At 30.2% G+C, this 13,568-nt stretch overlaps 1 protein-coding gene across 1 annotated transcript in view; it reads right to left on the bottom strand.

The window, feature by feature from the left end:
- The window catches only part of LOC108545515 (1-phosphatidylinositol 4,5-bisphosphate phosphodiesterase epsilon-1), a 107,015-nt gene that overhangs the window by 32,630 nt on the left and 60,817 nt on the right, over positions 1 to 13,568 (bottom strand). The window contains 1 exon segment of the mRNA XM_017897178.1: positions 7,134 to 7,591. Within this exon segment, the coding sequence (XP_017752667.1) occupies positions 7,134 to 7,591 (458 nt within the window).

Raw genomic sequence — 13,568 nt, 5'->3', positions numbered from 1 at the left:
TGCAAATTCGAATTCGTTATTCATACGAAAAACGTTGTTTATTAGAAATCAAATTGCATTGGAATGGTATATAAACAGTGTGCACTAATGAAACTAGTTTCATTAACTAAACTGTCAGTACTATCTAGAAATTTAGATCGATAGATATTATCAACCATATACGAACGTCAATTATTCGAGCCAATGGGAGCAGAAGTCCATTAAACCAGGATAGATCTGATTAATTAATAAGTTCATCCATTCATAATGCGATACTTATGAATAAACGTTACGTTTATTAGCAGGCATTTATATGGAATATATGGATTCAGTATAGTTGTTAATAAAGGAAGAAAATTTTGATTTTTGTCACTATATAAATATTAAAAAAACATTGATATTAATATTAGAAAAGAATAACAATATTTATTCAATTGTTCAATATTTTAAATAACATTAATATAATAATACAGTAAATAAAAATAAAAATATTATAAAATGTCAATTTTATATGAATATGTACTCTTTATCAATCAATTTTACAATAATTAATATTTTATTCTGTGTACACATATACGAATAGCAACTTAATCTTTGTTAAGTCTAGAAATAAATTTGGGATTGTTACTAATTTTAATAAAATTCAACTAAACAGACTTATTTATCTTTTAGTATTAAATCCTTCGTTTTTGAATATTAATTTTGAAATGCTTGTTTGTAATATTTTTTTACTGTACTTCAAATGTGTCCTAAAACTCAGATATTTATATTTAATTGTGGTTATGGGATTTTAATACTTATTAATTTAAATTATTTTAAAATAAAAATTTGGTATAATATAGAATGAAATTTAATTGAATAATATAATATAGAATTAAAATATTAACAAATATAGTTTGTTTTAATATGTAATATCATACTATATAATGCAATGATACATATATATCTCATTGATAAAAATTTTGAAACATATGTTGCGAGTATAGTAATCACAGTAGCGAGTATAGTTCACAGTCACAAATTTTAGGGAGGGAAAAATACTTGTGTGGCTCACTGTATATATTTCTCTTCTATGATTGTTCGACAATACTGCTCGAATAATCCGATGTTCCTTTAATCAGTGTTCCGCTAATCGAATTTTCCGTTAATCGATATTCTGATAATCGATCATCCCGGTAATCGGTGTTCTGATAATCTAGATTCCACTGTATATGCAGAGTTTAATTCGATGACCTTTTCCCACTTATTGGGCATCTTCGTAATAGCTTTTCCGAAAAACACGTTATATTCTCAACGACAGATACTTCGTTGCAATTTTTGCAGGATTTTAGAGTATTCAGTCGCTTAACTTCAAAAAAGAAGTTTCATGAAGACCAGAATGAAAGATGACACTTCCAATTTGCATCGCCTATTATCAGTTACCTAGTATCACTGTTTAAATTATTATAGTAAGTAACATTCATTTTATTATCATTTAATATTATTGACCATTTCGCTAAACTAAAATTTATTTTATTTAGAAACACGTGAAAAGGTATAGTGAAAATTGAAAACTCAATTCACGAGTATCAAAAAAAAAAATTGGAGAAAAAAACGGACAACAACTTTTTCATTGATTACACTGTAGGATATTAACACATTAAGCGTCGGTCGCATATGAGAGTTTTTCGAAAAATGCGAGTTTTTCAAAAAACGCACGATTTTTGGCTAAAATGAAGTATTACAGAAAAAGTAAGAGCGTTAGAAGGTTCATTGTTGTCTTGCAATTAGGAGAGAAAATCCCGAATTTATTAATGTCTATAATTATAATTATTCCTGCTTCGAAATAACTATAATTGGTCATGGTTATAGCAAATAACCATAAAGGTTAATACCATAAGGTGGTCATAGCAAAGCTTAAAAATAAGCCTCCAAGCGTATTGTTTACGAATATTATTGCATTTTTACAAAAAGTCCTTCGTCTGATACGAATTTGCTACACTGTAGCGTATTCTGTACACTTTTCTAAAGGAGAAGCAATATTAGGATGATCTTGAATGTTGACAGGACGGTAAAGTAGATATCGACAAACAGTAAGCGGGATTTTCCCACCACGGAACCATTGTTCGGACATCTAACTTCATCAGGACCGTTGTTATGCGTAATCGACACCAATATCATCGTTCAATGGATTTCATTTTTTTAGATATATCACGTGTACGTTTTCATCTACTCTTCTATACTAATCAGAAAATTACGAGAAATTTTTCTAAATTGCTTGTAATTTGAAATACTTCCATCATTCAATATATAAAACCGAATTATTTTTTAAAATAAAGATGTTGAAAAATAATCTCCCACCTAACTTTTAAGATGGGAATGAATCGTCTAACGTTTTTACTTTTTGCGTAATAATTCATTTTAGCCAAAAATACAGGGGAAATAAATATATTTTGACATACATATGCGTATCACGGCAATTTACCCTATGGAAGTGCGAATGTAATTGTAATTTGTAAAAAATGTATAAATTATAAAATTTATTATTACTAAGAAATTGTTAACAACGTAAATTTATAATAAAAGGGAAAAAATTAATGAATTACTGGTTATTACTTGAACTTATAATGTTCTAATGTTAAAATGTACTTATAATTTACAAAAAGTGTATAAATTAATACACAGATTGTTAATAACAAATTAATATTGTTAATGACAAATTGCTCGCAACGTATATTTATAATAAAAGTGAAAAAGTTAATAAATTGTTAGCTATTAGAGCGGAAAAATAATAATTAATGGAATCGGTAAAGTTCGGAAATTTCCGTCGATCTTCGACCGATCGGGGGCTATATAAGGGGCGACGCGCCGATGCTCGAGTCATTTGTCGGTTTAAGTTCGGGAGTGTAACATCAAAATTTTCGATGTATGCGAAGGGTGGAGATCCGAAGTGAGGTTGAGGCTAGCCACCCCACCCCATTAAACAATTTACTAATAATTTTTTTTGTTTTCAAGTATTAATTATTTTTTTTCAAGTTTTAATTATTTTTGCTTTTTTCAGACTTTAATTATTTTTTTTTTTTTATTTCAGATGTTATTTTTCGTTTATATTTATTTATATTTGGACATTCGAATATTTCGTATAATATTCGAATGTTTCGTCGTTGGTTTGTTTATGTCTTATCATTGCGTTGATCATTGGCTAGTCATTGGCACCTCTCAAATAATTTAATCCTTTTTTTTTCAGGTTTTAATTATTTTTATCTTTTCAGATTGTATTCCATTCATTTCAGGCTTATGTATATTATTTTATACGATTTCATTTTTCTTCAGATTTTATTTTTATTTGAGAATTCGAATTTTTCGTTGTTGATTTCTTTATGTCTCACCGTTGGGATATTTATATCTTATCTTTGGGTCGTTCCTTCCATTTGATCGATCTTTATTGTTTATATTGGTTCCGCTTTTATTTTATTTTCTTGCACTAATCCATTTTATTTCAGGTTTATTCTTTCTAGGTTTTCCTTAGCTTGAAATCATTTTCCGAAAATTATTCTTTAAGAAAGAATATCAGTTATCACATGAAGATGGCTACGCATTTCAACATTAAGATATTTTCTATCTATAGTAAATTTTCATAGTTCTTTTTAATTTTTCGAAATTTTTCGAAATTTTATAGCAAAATTGTATTTTTTTCTTTGGTAGACTGTTATTTGTTAGCTCCATTGCACTTGGTACTAGGATTATGCATAGCTACGACACTGTCGTGGCTAGAGGAGCGAGCAATGGCTACATGGCGGTGAAACCCTGTATACACGTTACTGACGAATATCTTCTAGATCTAATCGAATTAAAAATAATTTCGACAATTCTGTTCCATGATTTCTTTTTCTGAAAAACAAACAGAATATGATACTGTGTAGCAATTTCGTATTAGATGAAGAACTTTATGCGGAAATGCAAGAATAGTGTGTAAAAGGTACGTTCAGTTGCTTATATTTAAAATTGATGACCAATTATAGTTATTCAGAAGCAGGAATAATTATAATTATGGACATTGATAAACTTGGGATATTATCCACTAACTTTATAAAATAATTATAGACAAAAATTGTGTCCTTTTAGAAAAATTCACAATTTTCGGAAACTGTGAATGGTAGAGCAATTTCGATTACTGATTGTTTTCAGGAAAATAAACTCTACAAGAAATACTCAATGGATATTACAGATTAAAATTCGTGTTGTTCAGTGCAATCGGAATGCCAGGTGAAAGGAGAAGATGAGATTGAACATTCCAGCTAGGGACCAATACCTTTTGCCTCTTCTTCGGTACAATAAGAGCTACTGTAATTTTCTTGACGTCTTTTCTATTGATCAATCACGGATTTTTCTCTCTGAGTGCATTTAGTGTCCAATTAAAAACAGTAATTATTTATTACTAGAAATACCTAAATATTATATATATTATATACGATATTAAATATTAAATATTATAATAAAATATTATAAAAATAATAAAAATATAAATTATAATGAAATATTATAATATTAAATATCAATATTTAACAAAATTATTAATTTTGAATGCATTTAAAAATATTAAATATAATATTAAAAAGACATATAGTATAGATAAATAATTAAATATACTATAGAGACTGGGATTGGTGATGGTAAGTAGAATTATTTATTAATTAATAATAATAAATTAACAATATACGAGTGACAATTAAATACACGAATTTGTCTCATCACACGAACCTATATCGATTCCAAGTTAAGACTACGCTCGACTCAACGACACAATGACAACTCAGCCTGTTACAACTAATGACTCACAACTAAAACACAACTCAGAACTCCTCTAAAGAACTGTCTCTCAAGAACTGTCCCCAGAGAACTGTTCACTAATCACTTTTTCCTGCTTTTATATCTTCCCCAACAGGTATACGTTTTCCAAAAGCCTCCCCCAACATCGCCAAATATGGCCATACTAAGGGCCTGACGCATCGCCGGGGTTTTTCCGACCGACCTTGCCTTCCAACCCTCGGTGACTTTCTAAGTTGAAGCTACCTTTACACGAGGCGGAAATCCTGCGATACTACAATACACATACATGTGGGATTGGATAAGTAAAATTTTATTCCAAATTTTTGAAAAATATTTGTCAGCTTAAAGCTATAATATTACTTCCTTTTTGCAAATTTGCAAAATTTGCCTAATTTGTTCCATATGTAGTATGCAACTCTAAATAAACTTACGTGAATAGGTTAATAAATATGCAGTTTTGGTTCACTATTATAATTAAATAAAAATTGCTTCTTTTTTAGCCCACAAAAGTTCCATAAACAGGAAAAGACGTGCAAATCGATACTCAAACCTCAAATGACCATAAATCAGTAATTTCGTTCTTGAAATAATTAAGAATCTCAAATCCCTTATTTTAAAAAATTAGGGAATAAGTTGATCCACACAACGAGTCAATTTCTTTATTATGCGATTGTATTCAAAAGATTTTATTATATTCTTAATCAAAAAGAAAAAATTCCAAATATTAAAGAAAATAATTATAAATACATATTCAAATTGGTCATGTATATAAAAGATTTTTGTATTTTCCTTGTAATAGTTCAAGGAATTTTGATTTTCCTGAACCAAACAGATCACAAACATACGAATATTTGTAACTTCACACTCAAAATTTGGTTTTCATTTTTATTTATAGTTCCCTTGCAAAAACTTTAACAAAGATCCCAAATAAAAATATTTATGCAGGGTGTCTCAGCAATGGTAATACAACCATCGTTGTAAATAAATCGAAAATAAAGAATAAAATTTAAAAAAACAAATCGAAAATAAGGAATAAAACTTTTTCCTTCGGAGTTTCGTTGTCGAGAAAATCAACTTTGAATATCCACCGAGCACGCTGGTACACTGATGGTCCATTCATTTAAGTCAAAGTGCACGCGTACTCGGTGAATATTTAAAGTCGATTTTCTCGATAACGAAGCTTCGAATGAAAAAATTTGATTCTTTATTTTCGATTTGTTTTTTCACATAGAATCACCCCTTTCTCGATAATACCACTGATACTGATGTATCGATGGGTTTACCCATTTAAGCCATAGCTAAGTACACGCGTACTCGGTGAATATTCAAAGTCAATTTCCTCGACAACAAAGCACCGAATGAAAAAATTTTAATCTATATTCTCGATTTGTTTTCTCATGTAGAATCATACCTTCCCCGGTTGTACTACCGATGCTGGAACTCCCTGTATATTAAAACAGTGGTTCTCAACTCCATTTTTTGATTCACTTACAAAAAAAATATTGTTTATTTTCGATTTTCTATAATTTTTATTTGATTATTAAATCAGATCGAGTACTATGTACACGCTTCTTGTTCAATTACATGGAAAATTCTCTCATAAGGACACTTATTCCTATATCCTCCAATTGAGCCGCTTACTGCACAAATCGATTAACTCCACTTTTAGAAAAATCTGAAATTTAAGTGTCAAAGCACTTGGTATAGTCATAACTTTTATATTTATAATAACTTTCCCTGATAATTAAGATTAACACAGTTAAACGACAAAAATTTTTTGGCCACTGAATAATAAATAATTTATTTCAGAGGTCACTTTCATTAACTCCGTACTCTAATGTAAATCGTTGCAATAATGCAACTCGAATGCACTAGCGAGCCATGAATGATAACGGTGAATTTTTTAGCGCCGTCTTATCAGAATTTAAGTAAAATTTAGTAAAATTTAAATTTATTACTTTTTTCACTTGCCAAATCGATTAACTCTTCCAGTAACATAAAAATGGTAACATTACTAACGATTACCTTTTGGCTATTTTTTCTTATAAATTTTATATACCGTTAGATGAAAGTTACATTTGTATTTATGCATTCTACGATATTTATTTCGATTTAAATTATAAAGGGAATTTTAAAAAACAATATACATTATTTCATTGCATTTCTCCATTTTTTGTTTTATGGAGTTAATTAATTTATGCAGCGAACGGCTCAATTAATTCATATCATAGAACAGAAATTGTACTGTATCTTGGAAACACCAAGCATGTAGCCAGGTGCTTGGAAATGCCTGACCGACTCGGAACATCCTGCTAACAAGAGAATCACAGGTGGACGCTACTTACTTGCTAAGCGCAGGAGGGCAAAGGAGAAAGATCAGTCGATTGTCCGGCAGACTGGAGCCGTACATGAGGCCGATGCACGAGTCGGAGCCCGACAGACCGTACCTCTTGCAAATGCTTCTGAGGTCGGTCTCCCTGTCCCGATCGCAACAGCCGATCATCACTTCCTTGACGGAGCTCAGGTCCAGGAATCCTTCCTCCAGTGTCACGGAAGCGCAATCCGTCTGTTGCGTGGTATACCTTCCTAATAAACCGGCCGGTACCGTGTCTTCTGGATTGGCAGTTAGCGAGAACTCCGTGGAAGCTGTGCCGCCTAGCTGAGCGGTCTTCAACGGACTCCACGGTGGTTTTTCCCAGACAAAGGTGCCGCAAGCACGATCCACTCGCGCGAATACCAAGGCCGTCCGAGTGGTGCCGCCCTCGCAGTCCCAGTGGACCAACGTTGTCCCATGATGCAACACCTGATACAGAGGTTTCGTGTTAGTCGATCTTTTTCGTTCAATGTTACTGTTCGAATGAATTGAAGAGCTTAATTTTTAATGATTACGATGATATAGGATGATATAGGATGATGTAGAATAGAAGGATTTTGAGAAATTTTTGGATGGTAGCGAATTTTGGAAATCTTTTTAATTAGCGTGGAGCTAATTAAACTAAATTAGTTAAGTATAACTGGTACGAATAAAATGTAGTGTTTTGATGATATCGAACAATATTTCTTGTATCAGGCACTAGGAAATGCACTCTTGCTATGAGTATGCGTGATTATTAAATTTGTAAAAGTTTCTTGATTATGCAATTGCTTTGGAAGGGTTTTTACTATTGGTTGTTATGTACTAAAATAGAGGAGGTTAAAAATAAACGTTCTGATTTTTGAAATAGTCATTTGAGATATTTAGAGAGAAATGAGTGAGAAATGTCTCAGGATTAGGGTTTCTCATTGCGGATATATGACTATCCAGGCTGATACAGAATTTTTTGATCATGCGAAGAAGTGGAAGAATTTGAGGCTCCACGAATATAATATAATATTCTAAATATTTAAATACATTTACATTTAAATATTTGAGCACATACTATGAATTTGAACTTGAAAAGGTATAAACATCCTGTATATATACATTAGTTAAATCTAATTAACAAATTATTTCAATTTATATTCCTTACACTCCTGAAATTGATTCATATTGATCGATTTTAGTACATTTTTCATCTGTTTTAGTAGCTACATATTTTGATTTATATACTTTTTTTGAGTATCCCGTTTTTATAATGAAAAGTACAGTATTAAAGATCGAAGTTTTCCAAAAACTACTACGATATGTCCTTTAAGATGAAAATTTCATTTTATTTCAATTTATGCAATTTGAGAAACGTTAAAATCCTGAGAGAACTGAGAACCCATAAACCTAAATCTCCCACATATTTGGCAAGCAAATTGCCTGAACGCCTCCGAATTTAGACTTCAAAGAAGTCGAAGATTTCCACATTTCATTACTAATAGTAAATGTTCTCCATAAATCTTGGACACTAACAGGAAAATTTTGTCACACAGCTGGAAAAATACATATTTATTTCCTGCCCAATTCTATATAGGCCAAGTGAGCATAAGAATCATTCGATGAACCGTAACGAAATCTACCGAATATTAAATTAATTTTTATCCTATTCCATTACTCGACTAATTTAATTTCCGGATAAAAAACTGCCGAGTTGGCAGGCCGTGAAAGGACCTTTGCAATAATAACAAGGAGTCCGCTTTAAAACCCTTGTGAACTCATCTTTTAAAATTCATACACCATTCCACGCAAGATTAATTTACCATGTGGTAGTGCAGAGTGAGAAACCGACGAAAGAATAAAAAGAATTCTGCAACGTTGTGTCTTCTTTTCTTGTGTACCTCGTATTTAGGTCTCTATGTAGATGTAAACCCCTAAGGCTTAAGCAAAAATTAAGAGAAGAGCGCAAAAGGAAGATAAGGGAAGCGATTATAGTTAATTAAACTTACTAATCTCCCTTTTTAATTTTCTCCTGTATGTCTTTAATTAAACTTGCCTTAATTCATATTTAAAACCCACACTTTACTTTTGCAAATTTACTCTCCAGGTATGTCACTGAGTTATGATACTCTGGTATATGAGATATACTTGGTGCACAGTGTTTCAGGATTATTATTTCTGTCATGTGTCCTTTTTATTGTTTTTCACATACAAAAACACAGTTGTTTCACAGTTCCAATAAAAATCGTTCACACGAGTTTAATAAAATTTGTTCAACATAACAATTTTTATTCTGTTTTAAAAATGTAAAAAGTGTAAAAAATATGATACTTCACCAACGTGCCATATTTTAGTTTAATATGGATCGAGAATTGGGGAAATTTGCATACAAAATGGCACCTAATGAGAATTTTTAATTGGAATAGCTTGGCACCAAATTTAAAATTTTTCGAAATTCGAAATTTTTAAAATTTCACAAGGTTTCGAAGCTCTCGGAATTTTTTAAATTTAAAATTTCAGAAACTACTGTGCTGTTTTTGTTTTAAAAGAGGAATATTTCGTTTCAAGAAATAAAATCTATTAACAAAAGTTTTGCATAAAATTTTAATCAGAGTTACTTTGATTATTTCTAAATGATCTCTTTGGTTCTTTTAATCATCGATTTTTAATTTTTTTTTACCTAGCTTTCGAGAATTTTCTCGAGAAAAAGCGTAGAATTTCAATTTCCAAAAATTCTAGAAATTTGAAATTTTCTTGAGTTTCAAGAGATTTCGAAGATTCGAGAGATTTAAATTCATTTTTTAAATCCAAACATCACTATTCTATATGTTTGATTCGTACAAACATAAGTGTTATTTTAAATTTCTTTTAAAATAGAATTTTAAAATACTGAAACCCAAAATTCACTTATTATATACAAGTTTGTATATAATGTACCATTTCAATACAAGTTGAAATGATACATAAATTGGCAAATATAACGATTTTATAAAGCAATATATCAATTACTTTGATCCACAATGAATAATTCGAATTAGTATGCAATTATATTTAATACTTTAGGAATATTGCATTATACTAAAAAACAAAAAATGGAATCATCTACTGGAAAAATCAGACAATATTCACTGACCAACCCAATATTTTAACGTTTCATATATAATTCCAATAAAATTCAAATTTAATATTGAATATGAAATATTTTACAAAATTAAAAAATATAAATATGAAGGAAACATTGTAATAATAATATGCACCAATTTCGACTCATTATTAATCTTCTTAATAAACATATTCGTCCCACAAAATGGAAATACACTTTTGTTGATCCCCTCGAACATAACCTCATTTCTTATACCAGTTCCTCATTTCGTGCAACACAGATTCGCACAACTCGGTATTCCTTCGAAACCTAATTACCATCTTATGCAAAGCACACCTATTTTTCGTGACAAATAAATGACTTTCCCTAAAGCTGCTTGTGCCCCATCGTATTAAAAACGAGATCGTTGATCCAGATTATTAATCTTCCTCTCGGGTGATCTTAAAATGGCTGCTATCAAAGAAACTCAGGTTTATATCCATTAATGGTAATAAAGTACCATTAAGTCGAGGATCGCGAAGAAGAAAAAGAATATAGTGGGATGTGGTGGAAGGATATTGAAAATTATTGCGATTCAAGCACGTTCCAGAGGAGACACCGACTATATGACTCGTTATAATTTATACATCAAATGTTAAACGTATGCAAAAGAAGAATTATGTTAATTGTTCCTTTTCATTTGAGAAGTACGTGCTTCAGAGCAGCCACTGCTGTTCTATACGTTTATAAATGCGCAGTCCATTCGTTAGGGACTCGAAGACCTTCAACGAAGAATATACCTTTGGGTAACTGAGATCGGAGCGAGCTTGTTGAAGATTAAACGAACATTTGCATAAAAGCGTTCTAAGTTGCTTTCCCTTAACCCCCTGCCTTTATTGCACAGCCGAGCTGTAATCAGAGATTGATCCCGATATCCAATTGTAAGTTTAAATCGAAAAATATCGGGAATTTGTTTTCCAGAGAAAAAACAGAATAATGGATAATGCTTTTCTGTATGCATCGACGAGCCAGTTCTATTTATATTGCTTCACCTCTTCTTTTGTCATATTTTATAAGTTCAATCTTTTTTCGTAGCATGTTTAAAGATATTTTTATTCGCTTTCAGATCGATGGAATAATTGATATATGTAAATGGAAAATTTCGTACCAATTTATTGCACAGTGTTGCAAAGAGCATTTTCGGTCAAGGATATTTCAATATCTGCTTCTGTTTCTTTTTCATGAGAATATTAATAATAACAGAGTATAATGTAGGATAATAAAATAATAATAAAATCTCCAATACCATTTTTCTCGAGACATTTTTTCGTAATTTTATAAATAATTGCAATTTTATGGTAATTCGAATATTATAATAGCAATTGAGTATAACCTATGATAATAAAATTATAATAAAATCTTAAATACAGTTTTCTTTCGAGATATTTTTTCGTAATTTTCGTGATGATGCGTATGTAAATATTTTTAATTCAAAATATTTTTTAGATACAATTTGTTACTGAAATTTTATTAGATTTATTAGCATGATTTTGATAGAGACCAAAATAGACAGGGTGCCAGTTAATTTCGAAAACAGTTTCGAGAGAAATACATTTTCATAACCTATCTCAAAATTCCGTAATATCGTTAATATTTCAAATTTTACTCTAAAATTCCATTTGAGTATTTTAGAAATTTTAATACGAAGAATTATTATCATAGGATTAAATATTTTATTTATATCTATATTTATTTAATATTTATTTCGAAGAAAGTATTAATATGTTTTCATGTATAATGGTAAAATAGCATAATTAAGCAGCCCGCTAATAATAATCTTTATTGGGGCGCCATCTGTGAACAGACATAACCTATTTGTGTCTCTGCCCCGCAATTAGGTCTAACGTATGTTTCCTTCTTATAATCGATCTTTTCATGGAGGAAGTTTCATAAATTTCTGCAGCAAGCTAATTGGTATGTGTAATTCATTCTTTGTATGCCTTTGCGTACGTGCGAGTTTTTTCGTATGCTGTTGTAACATGTAAGTTATTACGAATTTTTCATTTCTGACGTATCATAAAGCATCTACCACCATCGCGAAAATGATTGCTTAGAGGGATTCCAGCTTTCCTACGTGTAGTTTTTTTGCTTTTGTTCCCAAGAGTCTGCTTCGTATCTCCAGACGGGTTTTACTGTTGTTTTTTAGAATTTGTTATTTGTACCAAGCTCAGACCTGGATTAGTTAACCATTTTATGTCTCGTGATCCATCTAGATGAAACTTTGTATTGGAATTTTATTCAATTTCTTTCATACCATAATATTATATATTTATTTACTATTGTTTTCTTTTTATTGTATAATTTTAGACAATATTGTTTTTTATAGTTCAGTATAGCATAGTATTCTATAATTCAAGTATAAAAAATCAGTATGCTTCTAATTGTTTGCATTTGTTAACTGTTGTATATATTAAGAGTAACACATTTCCAATTATTGTTTAAATATTATCTCTAAATATATTTTTAAATGTTAATAAAATATATATAAGCAGTAAAAGTTAAACTGAATCTTCTGATTGTTGCTGGTTCAATATAGTCACTAACTATAATTTCGTATAAATTTTATTTCATATAAAATGTCTAAAAATTTTATATATCCAGAGCAAATATATGGCAACATAAAATGCCTCCCACAAACGCGCAAGAAAATTATTGCACTAATAAAATCGATCGTATTTTACGAAATTTAATCCTGTGATACCAAAAATTTTGTTTGCAGGTTGCAGTTCCTTCCATAATTCGAAGCTAAATTAATACTTACTATAAATGCGTTATTCAGTGTTACATAAAATATACTATAAAATATACTACAGTATACTACCAAAATTAAAAAACTAATGATAATTAAAAAATTCGAATATTTAAATATATAATATTTAATCATATTTTATCATATTAAATCATACTAAATTAAATTATATCAGATTAAAATTATGTATAATGGTGTATAGTAAAATGAATAAATACTACATACATAGAAAGCACCATGTGGTTTGATCGCATACTGCCTGGATGATATGCGAGAAAAGGTTGAGAACCGCTGTTATGAAGGGTTAACATTTATTAAAATTCTTTGCGCGCTATATAGAATACTTTATTATCACAAGTAACGTTTCATAAGAACACCTAATCCGAGAGATCTCATTTAAAATATTCATTGAAAGAAACTTCTGTATCTCGGCGTGGAAAATGTAATGAAAGCACGAAAGATCGCGGCGAAAATCTCACCACGCAATTCCGCCGACTATAATCTCTGGCTATTAAGATCGTTTTAGCGGTATCCGTGCAGTTGTGGCA

The sequence above is a fragment of the Eufriesea mexicana genome, unplaced genomic scaffold, assembly GCF_001483705.2.
Source record: "Eufriesea mexicana isolate 0111107269 unplaced genomic scaffold, ASM148370v2 scaffold472, whole genome shotgun sequence".
Taxonomy (NCBI): Eukaryota; Metazoa; Arthropoda; class Insecta; order Hymenoptera; family Apidae; genus Eufriesea; species Eufriesea mexicana.
This window is presented reverse-complemented; position numbering and strand designations above follow the sequence as displayed.